General features: G+C 37.5%; 1 protein-coding gene across 1 annotated transcript in view; it reads right to left on the bottom strand.

Moving 5' to 3' along the window:
• Positions 1-22,161, bottom strand: part of BARD1 (BRCA1 associated RING domain 1) — a 51,079-nt gene that overhangs the window by 9,986 nt on the left and 18,932 nt on the right. Inside the window, exons 5-9 of the mRNA XM_087819605.1 lie at positions 16,129-16,209; positions 14,335-14,507; positions 4,649-4,769; positions 1,735-1,867; positions 1,111-1,203 (exon numbers count right to left, since the gene is read on the bottom strand). Of these exons, the coding sequence (XP_087675731.1) occupies positions 1,111-1,203; positions 1,735-1,867; positions 4,649-4,769; positions 14,335-14,507; positions 16,129-16,209 (601 nt within the window). The remainder of the gene's footprint in view (positions 1-1,110; positions 1,204-1,734; positions 1,868-4,648; positions 4,770-14,334; positions 14,508-16,128; positions 16,210-22,161) is intronic.

Genomic DNA, 22,161 nt, shown 5'->3' with positions numbered 1-22,161 from the left:
CACTATTTAATTTGAAATAATTTTAGATTCATAGGAAGTTGCAAAGGCATGTACAGGGAAGTCCCATGCACCTTCCTCCAGGGGCCAATGTTATCCTCTTACAAAACTATAGCACAATATCCAAAGCCAGAAGCTGACATTGATACAATCCACACAGTGTGGTCAGATTTCATCAGTTATGCATGCACTCGTGTGTGTGTGTGTCTGTGTGTGTGTGGTATGTGTGTAAGTAGATCTATAATTTAATTACCTGTGTAGCCTTGTGAAAGGGAACCACTACCAGAATCACGATACTCAACTGTATCATCACAAGTCTTCTCCTGTGACCCCCTTTACCACCACTATTCTTTCCTAAACCATTAGTTAACAAAAAAGGTCAATCCACTGTTCTAGTTTAGCCACTGTAACAAAAGTAGATACTTTTGCTATTCAGTAGAAAATAACCCTGTATGCGCTATCTTTTTATTTGTCTTTAAGTCCTCAGTGAATCCAAGGTTGAGAAAAGCAAACAAATAAGAGTAGGGAAGGTGAAAGGAGGCTCTGACAGCAGTGGTGTTTCACTATTAAAAAGCAGCAGGCAACGGGAATATATTTTCAAGAGAGGTTTAGATAATAGCTGGGGAAACTGCCCCAAATCAGGTAGTACAAGGCAGTCTAAATTTCCCAGCAGCTTCCTAAAACATACTGAATTAGCTAAGAAAGCAAAAGGGTGTTTACATATAAGTTTTTAGAAATCATAGAGGGAAAGCAATAAACTACTTTCATTTCATAATAGTATTTTTAAAACATGCATTTATTAAGTTAAATGTATCATTTAATAGTAATATGGGTTGCTTGGGCTTAAAAGTCTACTATATAATCCATTTATGCTTCATTAAAATAGCTGGTATTGTAGGAAAAAAGACTTTCAAACCAGAACATATCTGTGGACATTTATCAAGAACATCAAAATGATACCATAAATATGACAAGCTTTTGCAAATGCAGTAACTAACCAGAGGTAAGAAAATTAGTATAACTTCCTTAAATAATTATTGGCAACACTGAACTATGAAAAATGAAATTAGTCTACTGAATTCATTTTGTAATTCTCCCAAATTTAACACTTACATTCAAATTTTAGGATCCAGCAGCCATTGAGAATCCCAAGCATACATTTCAGGGTACTTTGAACTGTATCACCAGGAATGATGACATGAGTCACTAGAATACAAAAAAAAAAAAAGGAATTAAGAAAAGCAGAGGTATAAACCAATATAATTCTTTAACCAGTCTGCACTTTATAGCAGTTAGTCTACACTTCATAAACTTCTACCTGAATTTTCTTCAAAAACAATTTTTATACTTAGGTGTAAGAGTTCTTTTATTATCATTCTCTAATCTGGACACCAACATGAAAAATCAGATCATAAACCAAATATCTTAAAAGCATATGCCATTGTTTCCTTTATTTTCAAATCAAAACTGAGGAATTAAAGCATTACACCACTACAATTTATTTATCATTAGCAAACTCATAAATTTGCTCTTCTGACCTATTGTTCTGTCCTAAACTAAGGGCAAAGCTTTAAACTACATTTCCTAACCACATTAAGCCTATAAGTAGTTTATAGCTATAGAAAGATTTTAGATTTATAACAAGATTCAAAGTATAAAGTCATACCCAATGGAGTTCTACAAATGGAATTACCTATTTAAAATTTTTTCTACCAAAAATAAGTAAATAATCCTCACCTGTAGTGTCAAACTCAGCACACTTTTTAGCCTTGAGAATTGCCGCAAGCTCACTGAGCATTTTCTGTTGCTCTGAAGAAAGCCCGCTGCCTATCAAAACAAGAGGTCCATCCCTACGCCGAGCAGTGTGCACCTGTAAATAGAAAAGGAGATGCCACAGTGTTAACAATATTTAAAGACTAGAGAAAGCTATTAAACTGACCTTCACTTGATGTAAGCTTGAATTTCAAGTAGCTTACTCTATCTACTAATTTCCATTGATTCATCACCCAAAACCTTAATGCTCAGTTCACTTAAATAATTATTTTTCGATTTCTTTATCCCCACCCCTCCCACCAATTAAAACATTACTTGGGGTAGCTCTTTATACTCAGGGCATCTTGCTTCCTTGATTCCAAATTGGGTCTCTTTAGGGTTTTACAACTTCATTCTGTCACCAGTAAACCCGGTGGTTTGTTTGTTTGTTTTTAAGTAACCCAAAATACCCATTTAAAATGATCAATTCCCTGTCTCCTCCACTAACTTATTCTAGTAGAGTTGAACTCAAACTTGGTCTGTTTAGTTTAAACTGAGATTATGTGAAAAGTCAAAAGAGCACGCAGACTTCTAGAACAGCAGTGACCTCAAAGATAGAAACAAATTTTTAACACTGAAACAGTTACCTTTCAAAACCAAGAAAATGAAAACAGACAAGAGAATACAAAAGTCAGGTGAGATTTGCCCCAGTAGTAAGTCAATGCAGCTCATGAAAAGGAAAGAAGTGCTCTACTAACAAAGACTAATATTTTCACTTCAACAGAAAGACTTACAACTGTATTACAAGAGACAGAAAAGACAAAAACAAAGAGAAGGCACCAACGGATAGCATTAGAGATTAGAATGGATTGATTAAAAAAACCAATGGGATAGTGTATTCAAGAGTAGCCAACAGGAATTGAAATGAGAGTTAGCTAAAAGCTACCTGACACAAAAGAATATTCACCAGCCATGTCCATGTGACATGCAGAAAGTACAGGTTTCCTACATTTAATAAAAACACAATAGCAACTGGATAGCTGAACTGGGAGGACAATCACTCTGCTCTTTTCTGAAGGGCATTAATATTCTCAGACTCCAAGAATGCCATAAAGATATCCTTATTTTTGACACATTTAAAATCATCTTTCTCTAGCTTTTACATAAAAGGAACATTGGCAAATGACAACTTAGTTATGCTATGTTCTGCCAGAAGAGTTCAAGTTCAAATGAATAAAATAAGTGCCAATTTATAGTTGTTAAGTATGCTGAGACTGAACGAGTACTGACCTAAGATTTAAATAATTCGTGTTCTAACTGATCCATTCAAAAATTTTTTACGGCTGATTAACCCAGGGCAAATCACCACCTTTCTAGGTCTCAACTTTCTCATTTCTAAAATGAGGAAATTAACCTGATTTCTAGGTTCTCTTCCAGTTCATTACCACTGCCCTAACTAGACAAGAAGTCTTCTCTAATGGCCCTAGATGTCAACATATCCCTTTCTCTTATTTCCCACATCTGAGTAGTTGCTACATAGTCAGTCAACCGTCCCTCTCTCTCTAAAACCCTCTTACCCTTCCCATCCCACACCATGACCACTGCACACCTGGGCTCCACCACAACAGCCTCCTGGCTGATCTTCAGTTCTTGCCCCGCTCCCGCCTACCCTCTGCAGTCCCACTCCATTAAAAACACACTGAGGGTGCCCCTCCACAGGGAATTCCCCCTCCTAGGGATTCAAGGTCTTTCACAATCTGATCCCAACCTTGCTCTTCACTGTCAATTCTCTAACACACCTTATGCTCCTCGCACACTAAACTCTAGTTTCTCAAATTCCCAAGGTCCTTTATGCTTCCTTGTCTCTGAGCAGCTGTTCCTCTTATTGGGACTGTCATCCTCACTTTGTATACCTAATCTGCAGTGGGCAATGTTGGCTGTGCACTCAAAATCCATTCCTCACTTCCTACACATTATAAGAATCCTAATTTTGTTCAGATGCCACTCTTAAGGACTAACCCTATCTTCAACCATAACATATGTCAAAACCAACTGTGTGGCCAGTTCTGACCAATGAGACATAAGGAAGTGCACTGGAAGGCTTCTGGGAAAGGTTTTCGTCCTTTTAACGCTGGACACTGTCACATCTGCAACTATGGCCATCATCCTATAACCACTGGGGGGAGATTAGTGAGGACAAGGCCGAGGATGGCAAAGAACAAAGCAGCTACAGTGAAATTCTAAAGCATAAACTAAATCATGTTGTCTCTTTGCTTTAAATCCTTTCAGTGTTTTTTCGTTACTCCTAGACACTCACTAGTTGCCAGTAACAATGACGTTCTCTCTAACCTTCAAATATGACAAGCTCATCCACTGAGGGCCTACTACAAAAGTGTTCCTTCTGCCTGGAACACTTGTCCTCCAGATATCCACTTGGCTGCCTCCTATCATCACGCAGGTGTCAAACCAGTATCAGTTCTTTAAAGACCCTCCTCAATGACCCTGAGAAAAAGTGCTTCTTCCATAGCCCATGACGCCCACTGAATTACACTCTACAGGGTCTCCGTCACAGCACTCATTTATGAGTCCCTACAATTATTTTACTTCCATTAGCTTACATGTTTACAATGTTTCCTACCCCCACTAAAACATACGCTCCTTGAGAATAGGGAGTTCTATCAGTCATATTTACTGCGTTTAAGTGCTGCCTAGTATAGAGGGGGTCAACAAATACCTGCTGATACATCTGTTCCAATTATGTTTTCACATTCACAATAGCTAATACGCAGGAAGTGCTCAATAACTGTTTAGTGAATAAAAGCAATTTACTGACTGGAAATTTTTCCATTATGCTTCCTTCATAACCACTTTCAATCAGAAATAAACTTCCCGAAGCTACCTCCGTGCTTCCTGCTGAGCCGCGGCCGGCAGGCAACGGTTCCCTCTTCTCCGGCGGCAGCAGCAGCGACCGCGCAGTCTCGCTGTCCGCGTAATCCACAGGTCGCAGGCCGAATATGTTACTGGCAGGACAAACACAGGGGTTTAGGCAAACAGAAGAGGAGACTTCATGGTTAACTACATGAACGCACCAGCAAAATACTCTTTCAACTCTCCTAATGCCACACTATTTTCACTAAAGAAATGACTCAGGATTCACACAAAGCGTAAGGATCAAGTACCACAAGCTGCTGCATTCAGTGGGAGAGGTGAAATTTCAATTTGACACCAGACTCTGAGAGGGAGTATTTTTAATTAAATATATTGTTACTCACACATGAATTTTTTCACAACTCTATACTCTTCTGTGTTCATACTCATACTCATACTTTAAATCATTAATCACTATGTACGAGAGGTTTTCAAATGTGGATAAAAATCATGGTAGCAATTACAGGCTCTATCATCTATATAAACAAATACAGAAATGAGATAAACTAATGGATATGTGGATCCATTAGAAAGAAAACCAATGCCACATGACAAAGAATTTAACAAAGTAGCAAACAGGGCACTTTTTAGATTAACACGTATGCACACTACAGTGTGTAACAATCACACCATCACAGAACACACCGGAATGTTTCAGAGAACAGCTGAGGCAGACTTCTGACCACATACTAATTCACAAGGCACAGACTATACACTGGAGGAGACTCCAGACACACACAGCAAGACGACGACAAAGAGGGAAAACCAAGAGAGAAAGGCCCAGCGGCTTGGCTTAGGGTCGTGTTCTCCTTGTCTGTCCCAGTACTCCTCGCATTACTGCCCATCTTCAGTCCTTCATTTATCAGTAAACTGTAAAAACTATACAACTTTTGTCTCCTATTCCACTACCATCATACGGTTTCAAAATGATTTTAATATACCACACTATGGCGGATGTTTTCTAAAATGAGCATTTCTTTTATAATTTATGGATTTTACAAATATTTTTAGTGATTTTTAGAGAGAAAGAGGGGGGAGAGAGAAACATCGCTGTGAGAGCGGAACATGGTTCGGCTGCCTCCTCCATGCCCCCCACCAGGAGTCAAGCTAGCAACCCCGGCATGTGCCCCAATCAGGAATCAAACCTCCGACCTTTCGGTACATGGGACGAAGCACAACTAAGCCACACCGGCCAGGGCATAATCTTTTATGTTTTTTAGGATTATGGTATATCCATATAATGACGACTAAAGTTCACGTAAAAATGCAATGTGTTAAACAGGATATAAAATTATAAACATGGTATAATACTAGATTTTACAATTGTACTAAACGTGTAGAAAAAGATCTGGAAGGAAACAGAGTGAACACTAGAGAGAGAGGGAGGAGGAAGGTGTCGCCTCTGATGTGGCATGGAGGGCACTGCGATGAGAGACACATGGGTAGGATACAGAAGCATCTACTGGGTTTAGAGACAAGGTCGTTAACAACTTTAGAGAAAATTGTTTTGATGGCATAGTAGGAAAAGAAAGCTAGTGGATTAAGAAAAAAAAGAACTGCAAATGTTTCTCTAATGGCTGCTATTCATGACTGTCGGGTTCAGTCAGTATTTCTTATTGGGACAGCGCTGGGTAAACGCTATAAGTTCATATTCTCAGAGTCCCCTCTGTGCCCAGGTCCAATAATGTATAACCTCTCTCCGGCAATAGGCTTTTTCCAGACAAGGTATACTGCCATCAATTGTAACTCAGCTTTCTGATTTACAACAAAGTGATGCAAGTCACTGTCCTGGAATTGGGGTCTTTGCAAATCCCCATAGTTCGGGCCAACAGTTTCAGCTTACTTCAAAGGTAGCCAATCTCATCACTACACTATACCTGATACTTCTCAACTGCATTCCCTAAGTTATTATGCCCAAACATTAACCCCACAATCTCTTTACAGGCACGATCTGTAAGTATGACAATCAAAAATCAGAAATCGGAGTTAAAAAAAACAATCTTCTAGGTCTTAACCCACCAAGTGCAAAAATGAATAAAAAAAATAAATTAAAGTCACATTATATGCCATCAAACAAATCCTTGCACACATAAAGACTTTTTAACAAAGACAAATGTAGAATTTACACTTGGAAGAAATAAAATTTAAGAGCCCAGTCACATGCACTTTAATGCCTAGTAACTGTAGTATCCTACTTTACACAAATACAAATCAAGGCCACTATAGTAACATAAAAAAAAAAGTTAATGAAAGTACTTCCCAAAGTGCCTCAGCGATTAGCTAGTGAGGACTTTACCAAAAACTAACAATTAAAACAATGGCCTTGGAAGATGTTTTTGCTGCCTGAAGAACTGCTTCATAAAATAATAGCAGGACTCTAATTTACATTTACAGTCTTTCACACAAAGCTATCTCATCTGGCCTGTAAACACGTGGTCTCTCTACTTAGACAGTGGCCGGCTTCTGCTTATACACAACTCACTAGACCCTCAGCCCTCCTGTATTGTTAATGGCACATTACAAATACTCATTTGAAAGAGAATCAGTTAAACCCCAGCCCTGCGTCATCGGAGATCATAGGAGATGGAGCCTATTAAACCAACTGAAATTTAAAATTAGACACAAGGTTTTAAGTGGCACCTTCAAAAAACCATAGCAGGAGAAGTCAGAGCATATGCAAAATTTCTCCTTTATTATGGGGGCACAAAAAGAGTCATAAAATTTTCCCCCCAAAATGATATATTTGAATGAGCTCACACTTTGCTTACAGGCTTTGAGTTAAAAATCAGCTTAAAATGTACATAATTAAATTTATGCTTTAAAAAAAAATAGGTTATACAGGAAATGTCACATGTCACATGCACAAGGGACTATCAGTGTGACTGCCTATTAATTGAAGACAATGATAAATCTCTTACTCTCCATTGCTACATAGGAAAGTTTTTTTTTTAATCTGTCAAAACACCATGGACTCAGGCTAAACATCAATAATTTCATTAGAATGAGTTACCAAGGGAGCTTATAGATTGACTTTTCCCCCCTAAATGTCCTTTTTTTAAAATATTTTTTTGTTATTGATTTTACAGAGAGGATGGGAGAGGAAGAGAGAGAAACATCTATCAGCTGCCTCCTGCATGCCCCCTACTGGGGACCAAGTCCACAACCCAGGCATGTGCCCTGACAGTGATGGCAACCTCTGGGTGCATGGGACGAAGCCCAACCAACTGAGCAGCACCAGGCAGGGCTAAATGTTCTTAAACATAGCACATTCTCTATTTTCTGACATACTTTAACCTAAAGCCTTAACACGTAAACTTGGCATGTTGGAGAGATACATAATACTTAGAAATGATTATCCTCGCCTGTAATCTTACTGAGGAGAGATACTCATTCAACAGATAAGAATAAAACTGACAAAGTATAAGCCGAAGCACGAGTAATGAGGTGAAATATAAGAGGCGTTCCAGAGCACGTAAAGAATACACATAGGCAAACAATGGCCTTGAACCCAGGACTGGCAACCACAATTTGGTGGGTGAACGTGAAGGGCCTGTGGAGGGCGTTAACAGTGTGACTGCTGAAAGGAATGGGATCGATGGGAGAAAGCCTTCTGGCAAGGCTGGGTCTAATCACCGCATGCTCATGTGTAGAATACGATACGGAAAGCTGATGAAATAATCAGGCATGAAATACTGGGCATTAGAGACAAAGGCGGCATGTAGCTGTGAAAATGGAAAGGCACAAGCGTCTACTATTAAACTCTCTGGGCCGATGCGGCACCAGTATAATGATGGCTCTGTTCGGGATGCAGAAAAACACAGCATCTTCACTGCTGAACTTGCATGTAGTGCATGACAGTCTATTAACATCTGTCACATGCACCACCTTTGACAGTTCAGTTCTCTAAACGCCCTATCAAAAAAAGCCTCTTAAAATTCAGTGAATTCCAAAGGATTACATAGACAATATGCTTTATCTACACTAAATCCTAAAAATTGTATTTTTCTGCTTATTGAAACATTACACGATCACTAACCAAGAAGATACCTTTCTGATTCTGGGTTTCTTTTCTGTTCCTTCGCAACACAGAACATTGGCAAATATTACCAGTTTTTTTCCTGTAAGGTATTCCTGCTCTATTCCTTTAGCTATGGTTTTCCATCATAATTTTGAAAATATATTTCATGTAAAACTTTTAGTGACTGAAGATTTTAAACTTACTTTAAAGTCTTGGCAGAAGATCTAAGCGTTCCTAAGTAATTGCTTTTGCTGTTGAAAGCTACTAAGAAATATTAGAGGATCACTGCTACTCATACAAGTTAATAGATTCTATGCAAAAAGCGGCTATATATATTAATATACACAACACTCATATACCAGGACTAGCAATAACCACTTAGTTATTACTTATTTAACACACACAGAATGAGTACATGTGTATGCACATGGAGGAGTACAAATATCATTTGGTAATCAGCTTGGCAAATACTCACTCAACAAGTACCTCTGAGAGCTCTTTCAGGCGCTAAGGAACTGATGAGATTAAAGGCAGTTCCTGTCCTCCCAGAGCTCCTAGGCACAAAGCAGAGGGCGGCAAACAGGAAGGACTTAAAACTCTGGTAAGCCTCCCCCGACATGAAAAAAGGAAAAGAAGTGTAAGACATAGAATAAGAGTTTCCCAGCAGAGAAGAAAGTGTGCACAAAGCCTTGAAGTGAGCTAGGGCGGCACAGGAGACCACCAAAAAGAGGGAAAGGAGAAGAGCAAGAAAGACCGAAAAAGAAGAGACAGAGAAAGAGAGAGACACAAAGAGAGAGGCAGAGAGAGAGAACGCACAGGGAAGAAAGGTGCTGTTCTGGAAATGTAAGCTGTGGCCAGATTAAGAAAGAACAAATGGGTGGCATCGGAGTCGGGCTTTATTCTAAGGACAACATGAGGCCCTGAACAAAGTTTATCCTAAGGACAAATGTGAAGCTCCCTCAAAGGTTGTAAGCAGGAGGGATGGGATCAGTAGAGCACCGCAATTAGAGCTGGGGTCACAGAATCAGATGGCCTGAATTAGATTACAGCTCTGCCACTCAATAGTTGTGTCTTTAGAATAGTTACTTCACCTATTGTGCCCGTGTCCTCATCTGTAAAATGGGAACAATAATACAACCTACTATTTTATAGTACTGTTGTGAGGACCAAATGAATTCTCACAACAAAAGCATGTAAAACAGTGCCCAGCAGATAGTGAAAGCTCAATAACTGCCATCTATTAAATTACTGATTTGCATTTTTGGAAGACAAACAGAATGAAGTAGGGAACATGAGTTACATCTGTAGTGGTGGCCCTTATATTCATTTTCCCCAACTTTATAATATACTTCATGTGTGCTCTGTAGTGATAATTTAGAGGTTTAGCAAGGAAAAACATAGAAACCTGTTTTCTTAACAACATTGGAATAGGAGGGGATATTCATTTTCCTGTACGGTACAAATCTAAAGACAAGCAGTATGTACTAGATGACCCTGAATATACTTTCATTCACTAGGATTCATTTTCATCACTAAGACTAATGAAAAAGAAGTACTTATCAAACAGTTCAACTAAAGTCTTAAACGGTTGACCCCAAAGGCAGAGTTCAGAACATAGTGTAAGCCTGAAATGTCCTCTGCTCCTCAAGAATGATATAACAGGCATGTGCCTACAACTGGGCCTTGATGAGTTGCCCTACTATTAAAAGGGGGGAGAGAAGGGCAAATTTAAACTTGCACTTGGCACATACAGACCACTCAATCCCAAACACACATAAGCAAAAAGGAATTTTTACTGATGCTAAACCTATTATAACTGTTAAGAGACAGCCCATGAATGAAACCGTTATGAACAACCATGAAATTGCAAGCACATAGGTTTTAATTTTTCAAGTCACTTGGCTTGCTGTGAAGCAGGAAAAAGCACAGAAATTCAAAAGAGCAACATGTTTTTTTTAAATGCTATAAAACATAAATTATCTCTGTTGTAGGAGATTAATTTTTAAAAAATTAGGTAGGGATATTGAAAGAACCAATGGTCCACATCATATTTTCTAATTAAGAATTCTACATCCTTCCAAGGAAAACTCTGCTAATGCAGACCAAGTACCAATCCTAAACTACCTATCTGTAAAAGAGAAAAAAAGCTCCTGACACTCTCTACACTCAGAAGGTTCTGATGTGACTGAAGAGCTCTTGTCTTAGGTTCCCACCGGGGACATAGCATGAAGAAGGCAGTGGGGAAGGAGGGCCACCAAAGAAGTGTTGAACAGTTATTAGTAGAAATACTCGGGCAACAAAGAAGTATAGAAGATGAATCTTTTCTCATTATCTGAGGTCAAAACAGAACTCATTTGCCCTCTTGAGTAATGGACTCTTATTTTAGCTCACTAGAGGTCAATTTCTCATGAAAATAGAAGTTCAAGAGCTAAATGAATTAAAACTAAATTCAAATGCAAGGTGCACTTAGAAAATGCCAAAGTTTGCACAGCAGAAGTTCAAAGCGCATATTAAAGTATTCTAAGTAAAATGTGACTTTAAAATCATGAAGATGGCAAATAAAGAGTATCAGTATTTTAAATTAATATTGTACGTGGTTAATTCCTAGTTATCATGCCTTGCCTTATGAGGTTTTAAGATTTCCCTACAACAGTATGCAATAAAATGCTTTCAAATTCACTGGGTTCTGCAGTAGGTAATATTCCTTTCTTTCTCTGATCTTCCATAATCATTCAGTGCCTAATTATATTACTGAGTTGTTGACCCTCCCCACTTCCTAGGCTACAAAAAGGCTCTCAGTAATCTTCACATTTTATAAATTACTACTGAGAAGATAGTTCTTGAGCCTTCCTCCAATATTTAAAGGTATGTGGTGTTAGCACCATTCATGACAACTTAATAACAAAACATAACAGAATACAGAACTTTCTAACGTGGATCCCTTTACCTTTTCTCTCTTCTAAACACACCAAAAGTACCTTTAAGGTTGGATTTTCTTTGTCTTGGGTTTTCTTCTCTCACCCAAGGCTAAGGTACAAAAATCTTTACTCCTCTCTACAAGTCTGCTTTACCTCCAATTAAAATAATTCAAATAAAATTCTACAGCAGCAGCAAAGGTGTAATATCAATCAATATATACCAAATGTTGAGTAATAAGAATGAGACCACATTTGGTGTGAGGACCTAGGTGTTCTGTCAAACATGCTGTAACAGGAACTCCATCAACCACCACTTCCTGTGTATGTAGTGCAGTGGATATCAATGGACGTGATGCTGGCCTACTTCACTTATAGGGCCCTGAAATACGTGGAAACAAAGTACTTCTTACCATTCAATACACAGAAACTATCACAACATTTGACTAAAAATATATACAGGAAGGCCTGAGACTTTATGGGTTTGAATATTGATATACATGTGAGAAACAGACTAGGGACAGTGTTTCCTTACAGACCCTGTCTCACTGGTGTGCCCTGTGCTAAGCATCAGTAGGATGATATACCTGGGCATCTTCCTAAAAAGCACAGCCTCAGATTAAACTGCAAAATAGGCAACATTTTTTTTATATTCTACAGGGACTATTTAAGGATAAATTTAATAGCATAACAAAAAATCCACCTGGTCTTTAGTGTCTACAATCTACTGTTAATACATTAGTATTTCAGAGTGGTAATAGCTACTAGTAACAAAACTGGAGAGCTCTCCAAGTATTATATAATATGCAAGTTATCAAAACAGATAAATGATGTAACAGGCGTAGGGGGGTGTATTTCTGTAAGATACACCATTCATATTCCACCAGAGAAGGTGGAAAGCATCCCAATACCTTGAAAAAGCTATGGGCATAATTTTAGTATCAAAATTTGAGGGCAAAAAAATTAAAGATAAAACCACAAATCATTCTAACTCTAACTTATAATTACAAATGCAAGGTCCAACACATTTAAAACAGCACATCTATCTGAGAAGGCACCTGTGAAGGCAGATTCACTCAGTGTCTCATGCCCACACCTTGTATATTAATAAGCTTCACAGTGTAGAGAAGACTCATGGTGTATGAGCCACAAAACACTGTGTTTGGGCTCATTAATCCTCACTATGCTCTGAAGAAATAGAAAAGTTACAGGCATCACCCATGTTTTATAGGTGAGGACACAAGGCACAGAAATTAACCTGCCTGAGGCTCTAAAGTCAATAATGGAGTCACAAATAGAACTTGGATTCCCTAACGCCTGACCAGTGCCCCATTCATTAAAGTAGTCATGGCTGATTTAAGAAGCCAAGGATAGAAACTATTCCATTTCACCTGACCCAAGCAACCATTTGCTTTATCAAATGGCTTGTTAAACCCACAGGAGGGTCATATCTGTTAGGTCCGTATCTCATATCTATATATGGGCCGAATTCAAGGTGTGTGTGTGCATGCATGTAAAGCAAGAAAAAAATAATTAATTAATAAAAAGAATATTCATCCCCTGAGTTTTCCCCAATTAATTTATCACATGTGATGGGGAAGAAAGGATATTAAACACACTTACTGAAAGGAACAGCTCCAAGGTAGAGTACTCCTGCATTAGTAATTTGTGTTACATGGTTACCTATAAAAATTACAACCTAGAAGCTCTGTATTTTGTAATTCTTATTTGCCTCTTAACCAGAGTAAGTCTGACCTTTGTGGGTTCCTTCCAAACCTAAAGAAGCAATGGGAACACAGAGACAGTTCTTGCATTTCCATTTCAATTACCTCATTAACTGAAAAGAGTAAAATAATATATAGGGAGACATGAACCAAGTTATGGATTAAAGATATAAAGTCCACACACAGCATTTGCTTGATGATCTTTACAATGACCATTTTAAAATGCAGCAGCCAGCACTCACTAATGCATCTTTGCCCTGACACTGCAAAACAATTTACCCAGAGCTGCATCTGAATGATGTGAAAAATCTATGAAATAATTCAACTCTCCTTGCCTAACATCTGAATTCTTACATATTTTAATTGTTGTTATACTAAATATGCAGAGAAAGCAGGAAGGAATGAATAGTTAAAACAATCTGAGCCCTGGCAGTGTGGCTTAGTGGGTTGTGCGTCATTCAGTGCATCGAAAGGTTGCCAGTTTGATTCCTCAGAGAGAGTACACGCTGGGGTTGTGGGCTCAATCCCTGGTAGGGGGCGTGCAGGAGGCAGTGGACCATGTGTCCCTCTCGCATTTATGTTTCTCTCTCTCTCTCCCTAAAAACAAAAAAACAAAACAAAAAAAAAGAAGAAAAAAAATCAATAAAAAAATTTGAAAGTATTGTGAAGCATAAAAAAGTTATTTCTATACTTCTCTTTTCCTATTAAAAGCATTAATCAACCCAAAGAATATAAAAACTAACTGAATTTGTACAGAAAGTAAAAGCTTCTAAAATAAATTGGACAACTATTTCTGAATTAAAAGAGCATATCTCCCTCGAATATGTATCATAAAGAAAAAGGCCATGAATGATGATTTTAAATCCAGAATTTAATGGTCACATCCAACTTTAGTTGAGAAAGAGAAGAGAGTCATCACTGGGTTAAAAAATCTGCTTCATCACAGACCTTGATTTAGGAATTCAAGTCAATGAAAAAGTCTCCACGTTGAACTACTTACACAGCACTCCTGGAAGCTCCATAGGACAGTAAGAGCTTGACTATATCCACGTGCCCATTCTTGGCTGCATCATGGAGTGGTGAGTCGTTCTGATACCCAGGGGTGTTCACCAATGCCTTGTGCTGGAGTAACAATTCCACTATCTTCAGGTGCCCATGACTGCAGGCTTCATGCTAATTTTTTTTAAAAAAGAAAAGGAGTGAGAAGAGTGATGAAGAACAGCAATGGGTAATATCATAATAAAACCTTACTTTAGAAAAATTAATGTGAGCCTCAGTCAGCAAATTGGTTCTTACCTAAATACTCATAGAGACCATAAGTTGTTGACAGAGGAAAAGCCACTATTCATAATCTTTCTGATAAGATACATGGTGATAAAGACCTATGCAATTCATGAAAAAACATTTGCATTTGAGCGTTAGGTTGAGTGCTTTTTTAAAAAGAAAATGTAGCTTCAAACCAATTATAGCTCCTACATTGTTCTACAATAAGAAACATAAAACAACAAAAAAGAAAGAAAAACTTAGAAAGTCTTCAACAACCAAGTCACGCATAGACTTTGAAATTCTCCAAGGCTAAACGGAATTCACTAAATCAGGTGCTTTAGCCAAAAGCTAAGTGGTGCACCCACACATGTGCATAACCATGCAATACTGTGAATATTCTAGAATGTGTATAAGACAAGCCTCTTATTTGCTGAAGCTACAGATTACTGTACGGCTGGTGTCAATGATAACAGAAATGACATGGAGTAGATCCTCAAAAAGAGCTTACTGAATGAATGACAGAACTGGTAACAATGGAATGTTCAGAGATATATCACGTGCAAATCTTTCCTGAACATGTAAGGATCTGCTAACAATGCCACTCTGTTGTATTCTAATAAATCTCGGGCATATTGTGCTATTAATTTCATAACAGGTGGTACATACAAACGTCTATAGGTTTATTTCTAGGGGGAAGGAATCCAAATTAGGCATCAGGCCACAATTTGCCTTAGTGGCTTAAAAAAAACCCATTTCTGTTAAAAGGTTAAACAGCCCAGAGTCCAAACAACAAAGACTAAACTAAACCTCCCAGCTTAAATTTAGCAAAGAGAAGTCATTTTGTACCACTTTAAACCTTTTTTGCACCTAACCTAATAAGAATCTCCCAATTTTTGTGAATCTCCAACTCACATCTATGGCTATATTCAAATGCTTACTGCCCTAAGCCAATTAGCCTATATGGCACTTGTTTCCATGTATTTGTGCCATTCTTTTTCCAGACTATTCTTCACACTGCATTTTAGTAATAATAAGCAGGCACTTTAAAAATGATTAGGGAAGCCAAGTTTTACTTCCTGTCTATATTTGGAATTGGGTAGGGTATATAAATGAGGCTGAGATAGATCCTCAATAAGAATCGCTGCCTAGTGATACCTTCCTAGTCCACCTAGTTTCTCTGACCTCTCTGTTCCATGAAATGTTTCCAATTACATGCAATGCTGCAGAATGGAGCCTGGTGTTGGTTGTAGCAGTTACCTCTCCACACGTTTGCTAAATTCAGCAATATGGTGTAACTGGTTCCCTAAATCTAGAGGTAGTCAGTCAAAAGGGAGCTCATTTCGTGCCTATCACAACTGAAGAGCTAGATGAAAAACAATCATTTTCTCTTACTTGGTGAAAATACAAGTTTTCTGACTTAAAAGAGTATATGTATGGCAGAGAATGGTATATAGACAACGACATAACTAACAGCTATAATAACTATAAAATATAAAAGAATGGAAATAAAAAGCAAATAGAATACTACCAATGGTGTCCATCCAGCGTGGTCTTTAACGTTTGGGTCGCTTCCATTTTGTAAGAGGTATGCAACTGAAGGCACGTCGCCCTAGGAGAAGAACAAGAAAACGAAAGGAAATTAAAAACCATGAAGGAAAAAGGTAAGATAATGAGATTTTGTTGTTTTTTTAAAAGATTCTGCTTCTTTCAGATAAAATAAAACAAATCTTTTCCCTTGTGTCCACTGCTCATGAGTTAATAAGCAGTATGTTTTCTGTGTGAATTGTTCTGAGGTGCCGACTGCTGGAACTCATGTGACAGGTACAGGTTTGAACGCAGAGTACAAATTCTCTGGTATAAGCAACCCATGTTGAAATTCAATTCAAAATACCAAATAAAGGACCATAGCCACAAGTCAGCCAATCACAATAAAGTTTTAAGTCATTTCATTTGTGAAAAACATCCTTTTGAGCACACATAAAAATGGTTTCTGAGTATTCTTTAAAACAAAATTAAAGCCAAGAAGACTGCTCAGTAAAACCAATGTTAAGACTACCAAAAACTGTCTTATGGGCTGTCACTCTATCCCTAATATGTTAATTCACCTTATTTGCTCAAAGATATTTTTCTAGGCAGAAGCAAGGTTTATTTTCTCCAAAAATAACAGAGCTTTCTCAGAAAAAATAAATTTAAAAAATTACATTTGACAAGTGACTTATGACAACGCTGCTTTGTGAAGCACTTGTTCAAAGAGAACCAAGTCTGTCTCCTCCCACTCCCAGCCCCGACTCTTCTGAAATGAGTTTTTATCCCCTACAGGTTGATAATGAAGAAGTCATTAAGAACCTTAATACAGTAGCATTTGCTTTTGTTTGACTGTTTTGGGCCACCTATCAAATACAGCATATCTTAAGATGATAGCTTACTCAGTTTTCTGAAAAACAAATCCACATTGCAACATACATTTTTTTAATGTTCCTAAATTAACAAAATGACCTTAAATATTCAATGCACCTAAAAAATAAGCACGGTATATGTTTCAAATCAAATGCTCCAGTTTGAACTATTTTCCCATAGTTCCCGAAGTGTGCACCTTCTAGATCTCTGGTGCAAGGTAACATGTATTTAGCAACTTTTGCTCTATATTCAAGTCAGTTCCAAATGAGCTCAGGAAAACCTATCAAAATACAAATATGAATTTTTAAAAACAATTTGGGGCAGATGGACTGCTACAACCACACCCATTACCAACCTTCAACATGGAAATAAACATAAGCAGACAAAAAACTTTCTCCAAAATTTCTTCATTCTAATTCTACATGGTAATCACAAAACTGTATTCACCTAAAGAAGCCCATAAAATAACATAAAGACAAGTGGGGATTGGAAGAGTCACATGGAAATAGTCACACAGGAATAGAGTGAATCTAGAGACTCAAAGCAGAGCCTCCTGTAAGGCTGTGAATAGCAGTATTTTTCTTTCACGTCACAGCTTCCTGTTACCAGACGTCTCCTGTTAATACTGCACCCCTAGGTGTCCCTGAACTGCATAGCTGATTTGCAGACTGCTTGATTATTTTATTTTATTTTTCATTTTATTTTTCCATCACCATTTACCCCCCATACCCTCTTCCACCTCCATCCACCCCTCTCCCTGCCCCTCCCCGCAACCACCACTGTTGGCAAACTGTTCACTTTTAAACCCAACCTGCTTCTCTCCCCAAGTGCTTAAAGGTGTGTCCGGTTTTCATCCGTCTCCTTTATGTAAATCTAATGTCATGCACATAAATAAAATTATGGTAATTAGATAGGAGCCACGGCAACTGGGGAAGCTTGAACCAATATGAAGTTTCCAGGAAATAAATTAACTTCCACTCCTGATTTCTTTAAATTACCTTCTTCTGTAAGAGATTATTTTCTGAGTAATAAGCACTCACTTTTAGGCTCCTCACAACTTTAAAAAAAGTGAGATTTTTTTTTTTTTAAATCGCAGCAAGAAGAAAAAAAATCATCTGAGAAAAGTATTTACCAAGGCTTATAAGAAATTTTAAATGGATTTGATATTTTGAAGTAATACTTCCAAGGCTGAAAATAAGGAAGCATGGGTGCCACACTGAATTTTCTTATTGCTAACCTTTCATTCAAAGGAAAGGCTCTCACACATTCCTGCATACTGTAACAATATAAATCAACTTTCTAGAAACACATACACAAACAAAACTTTTTCCTTATTATATAGGTTAGTGCTTCCAAAGTACTGGTAATAAACATCTTTATAAATATAGTATAGCATATTACGATTAAGTGCGATAATCTTGAGTTACCCAAAATGGTTAAGCTTTCCACACATATGAACTAACCAAGTACCTAAAACTTCTTTTAGCAACTAGATGTAATTTTTAAAAAACTGAGTCATCTGGAATGGAGCTCTCAAATATATTAAACATTTCCCTGGCTTCTGAGCCATAGTTTATAGAATAAAATAAGATTTCACAGATGATTCTGACAACCTAGTCATCGTCACGTAAGTTACTGGTATTACAAAGGTGGTAGGTGACAGGCACAGGGGAAACGGATACTGACCCCAAGGGGTGTTCTAGAAATTAAAATCTTGAAAATATCATAGATGCCAGTGTGCTTTTGAGTCCTTTACTTCTTCCTCAGGAGGCTAGTAGGAAGGACATGTAATGATGTAACTTTACACAGTGTAACATGACTGCCGTAAAGCCTAAAATTACCAACCCTGGAGGAGGCTCCTCACCAGGGATTTTCTCTCTTCCCAGATTCTCATCCCCTTTGTTATGTTAAGCACATCATGCTTTGTAAGTTGCCTTCAAAATATTATCTATGATGTCTGCATGACAAATACATCATATGACATGCCAACTTCAAGCCATTCTTGTATTTCATCATACATTCACTGCTGTGGCATGAGTTACGAGTAATCATTACCATTTTAAGGATCTGTATACTAGAGAATTTGGGGAGGTTTTCCCCAGCACCTACGAATTCTCTAGCAAAGGTAGCATAATTGAGTAACAAATCGAAATCTTCTCTATATCTAGAGAAATGTCAAATACTAAAGTAGTTTTTTCATTAAATCAGAAGGATAAACAATATGAGTGTTTGTCTTAGTTTCTACTTACGCATAACATTTTCTCATAAAATCTCTCAATTGTTACACAAGCATTATAGCTACAGGTGACATACGTACTCAAACAGAAACATGGGGAATAAAGAGCCTAATGGACTTCAACTTTGGTCTGGTTAAATGAGAATGTTCACAACATCCCAGGCATAGTATTAATGAATATTCTAATTGAAATTTATAGTGTAACAAAATAAAAGTTCAATTAAGATATTAAAAAATAATCCTGTGCAGAGTTTTCATTCAAATGGTGCTGTATATACTCCAAAACGAGCTGGCTGGCCTATATGCCCCTGATCCTGGCAGGGGGAAGGACATGAGAACTGACAGTCCAAACAGTATCTGCTGATGATCTATCTACATTGTTAGTCTGAATATTTAGGCAGTCTGGATATTTCATAAGATCCTTCTACTGCCAAGATAAATAAGATAACATGTTAACCCAGAAATCCCACTTCTAGGAATTTATCCTAAAAATATACCTGTGCACATCTAAAACAAAGATTGCTTACTGTCATGCTGTTTATAAAGGCAAAAGAAAGAAAAACAGGCATCCATCAGTTAGGAACTAGTTAAATAATGAAAATTCATGGAAAGCTATGCTACTAAGAAAATGTACAAAAAGTTGTGTACTATTATGGAGAGCATTTGCATACATCTGCATAAAGAAATTCACAAAAGATATACAATAAGAAAGGTGGTTAACAGGTAGGGCTTATCAGCAATAGTGTGGCTGGGACAGAACAGATATGAGGCTTCCCAATACATTTTTTTATTTTGAAACAAAGTTATTACTCATATTTTGAAATTAAATTTTAAATGAGGAATATATACTGGATAACCATGAGTTTTATAATAAATAGAAAGCTAAATGAATGTAAGTGCAAACAAAATAATGTATATACAAATAAATGTACTGAGTTTCTTTCAAGTATCTCTGCTATTAAAATCAAGCTGGGTAGGGGTATACATTCAACTCATTGTAAATTTTTAAAAGAGACACTATTGTTAAATAGTTATTTAAAAACCAATAGAAATCAATTAACGTTTCATAAGTGTATTGTATCAGAATCTTCCAACTAATGACAAAAACAGTATTTGATAAGATCAAGAGTATCAAAATGGGTAATCCTAAAGCTGGCAAGACTCTCAGCAAACTGACAATCTGACAAAATTTGTATGAAACAATCATCAATGGAGAAAATTCACAAGGCAGCATCATGCCACCATTTTTTCCTGTCTTAAGATTCTACTCTGGCATTTTTCCATGGCCTAGGCCAAGGGTCAGCAAACTATGGCCTGTGGGCCAGACACCTGATTGTGGATGTAGTTTTATTGGCTTACATATTGTCTGTGGTTGCTTTTGCACTACCTCAGCAGAGCCGAATAGTTAGAGACTATTTGACCTGAAAAGCTGAAAATATTTACTCTAGCTGCCCTTTTAAGAAAGAGTTTGCCAAACCATGGCCTAGACTCTAGGTCTTACAGATCCTCATTAATAAAGATAAATAAATCTTATGGTTAAAAGAAAAATTCTCTACCAATGTAAGTGGATGCTTACCTGGTGGTGTGAAAATAATTCCCAGAAAGCAAAATGTAGAAACTCAAGAAGCCACATTCTGATGTATTATTAAGAAAAATTTATTATTATGCTAGCTAATTATGTCGATGAAGCATTAATAGCATGTTAAAATTTATAATCATGTATGTGTATATATTATATATAACAAAGAAGACAAAAAATATAGTCTGATTTTTAAAATCATGCTTTGCAAAAATCAAACTAAAATGTAACCAAAGCTAACTCTGAAATTTCAAGTTGTTCAAAGGATATGTAACTCTAAGCATGTGGTCACATCACAGGTTCTCCCTGAAAGCTGCATCACACAGAGTACTCTACATACATCATTTATTGGAAGATAAATCAAGGAAAAAAATAAAACACTAACAGTTGGGAGAAACTGGTTTTTGTGCTTTTCTCTTTCTCTACACAAAAATACAGGGGTCCCTGGACTCAATGTCTACTCTATGTTCCTCCCAGATGTTTTATGTCACCAACCTCATGAAGGGGTTCCTTCTAGACATCCCAAAGTTCTCTATACATACAAAGGACCCAAGGATCTCTCAAAGAATTTACTGGAATATCATGAAACCTATCTTAATTTAGTACCAAGCTCTCCCATGTCATATTTTCATAACACTTGCGTGAAATCACAGATCAAAGTCTATAAAGGTATGGTGCTAACTGCTTCTCTTTATGTGCAGTACCTGTGAAACTTTCAAAGATTAATCACTTCAAGCTCCATAAACCAGCCAGGTTCCCAAAAACAAACACTGCCACACCCCAGGTGTTGAGGCAATAAATGAAGAGAATTTAACTTCAATGAACATGCTAGTGAAAGGAATGGCTGGCTGTAGGACACAAAGCAACTCCTTTGTGGTGAACTACAGGAGCCATTTCTAACAGACTAATTTCCTGGTTATCGGAGAAGCGTACAGATCACATCTTTCAGCCTTCCAAATGCTGGCAGTGCCCCCTAAGAGTGGCAAACATACAGAAACTTGCTATCTCTCATAATGCCCCTAGCTCTTTTGCTAAGAAAGACACGTTGCCAGCAGTAACTTGGCAATTATCTGTATTCCTAAAGCATGAGAAGAAAGGATCAACAAAATGGTAAAAACAGAAAACCATTATGGAATAGACAAAATGAAAGGCACTTGCCAAAGTAGAAGTTAAAATATGACATACTGGTATCCTCCTAAACTACGTTCCCTCAGGCCCCAGACCACCGCTCTAACTGAGGTGGGCATGTGGTCCCTATGAATTCTACTTCTCTGGTTCAGTCTTTTTAAGAGTACCGTACCTGTGGTAAACTATCCTAGTCATCTCTTCTCATTTTTCACAAACGCCAA

The sequence above is a fragment of the Miniopterus natalensis genome, chromosome 8 (genome assembly GCF_054644295.1).
Source record: "Miniopterus natalensis isolate mMinNat1 chromosome 8, mMinNat1.hap1, whole genome shotgun sequence".
Taxonomy (NCBI): Eukaryota; Metazoa; Chordata; class Mammalia; order Chiroptera; family Miniopteridae; genus Miniopterus; species Miniopterus natalensis.
Note: the sequence above shows the minus strand (reverse complement) of the source record. Positions and strands in the feature narration are given on the sequence as shown.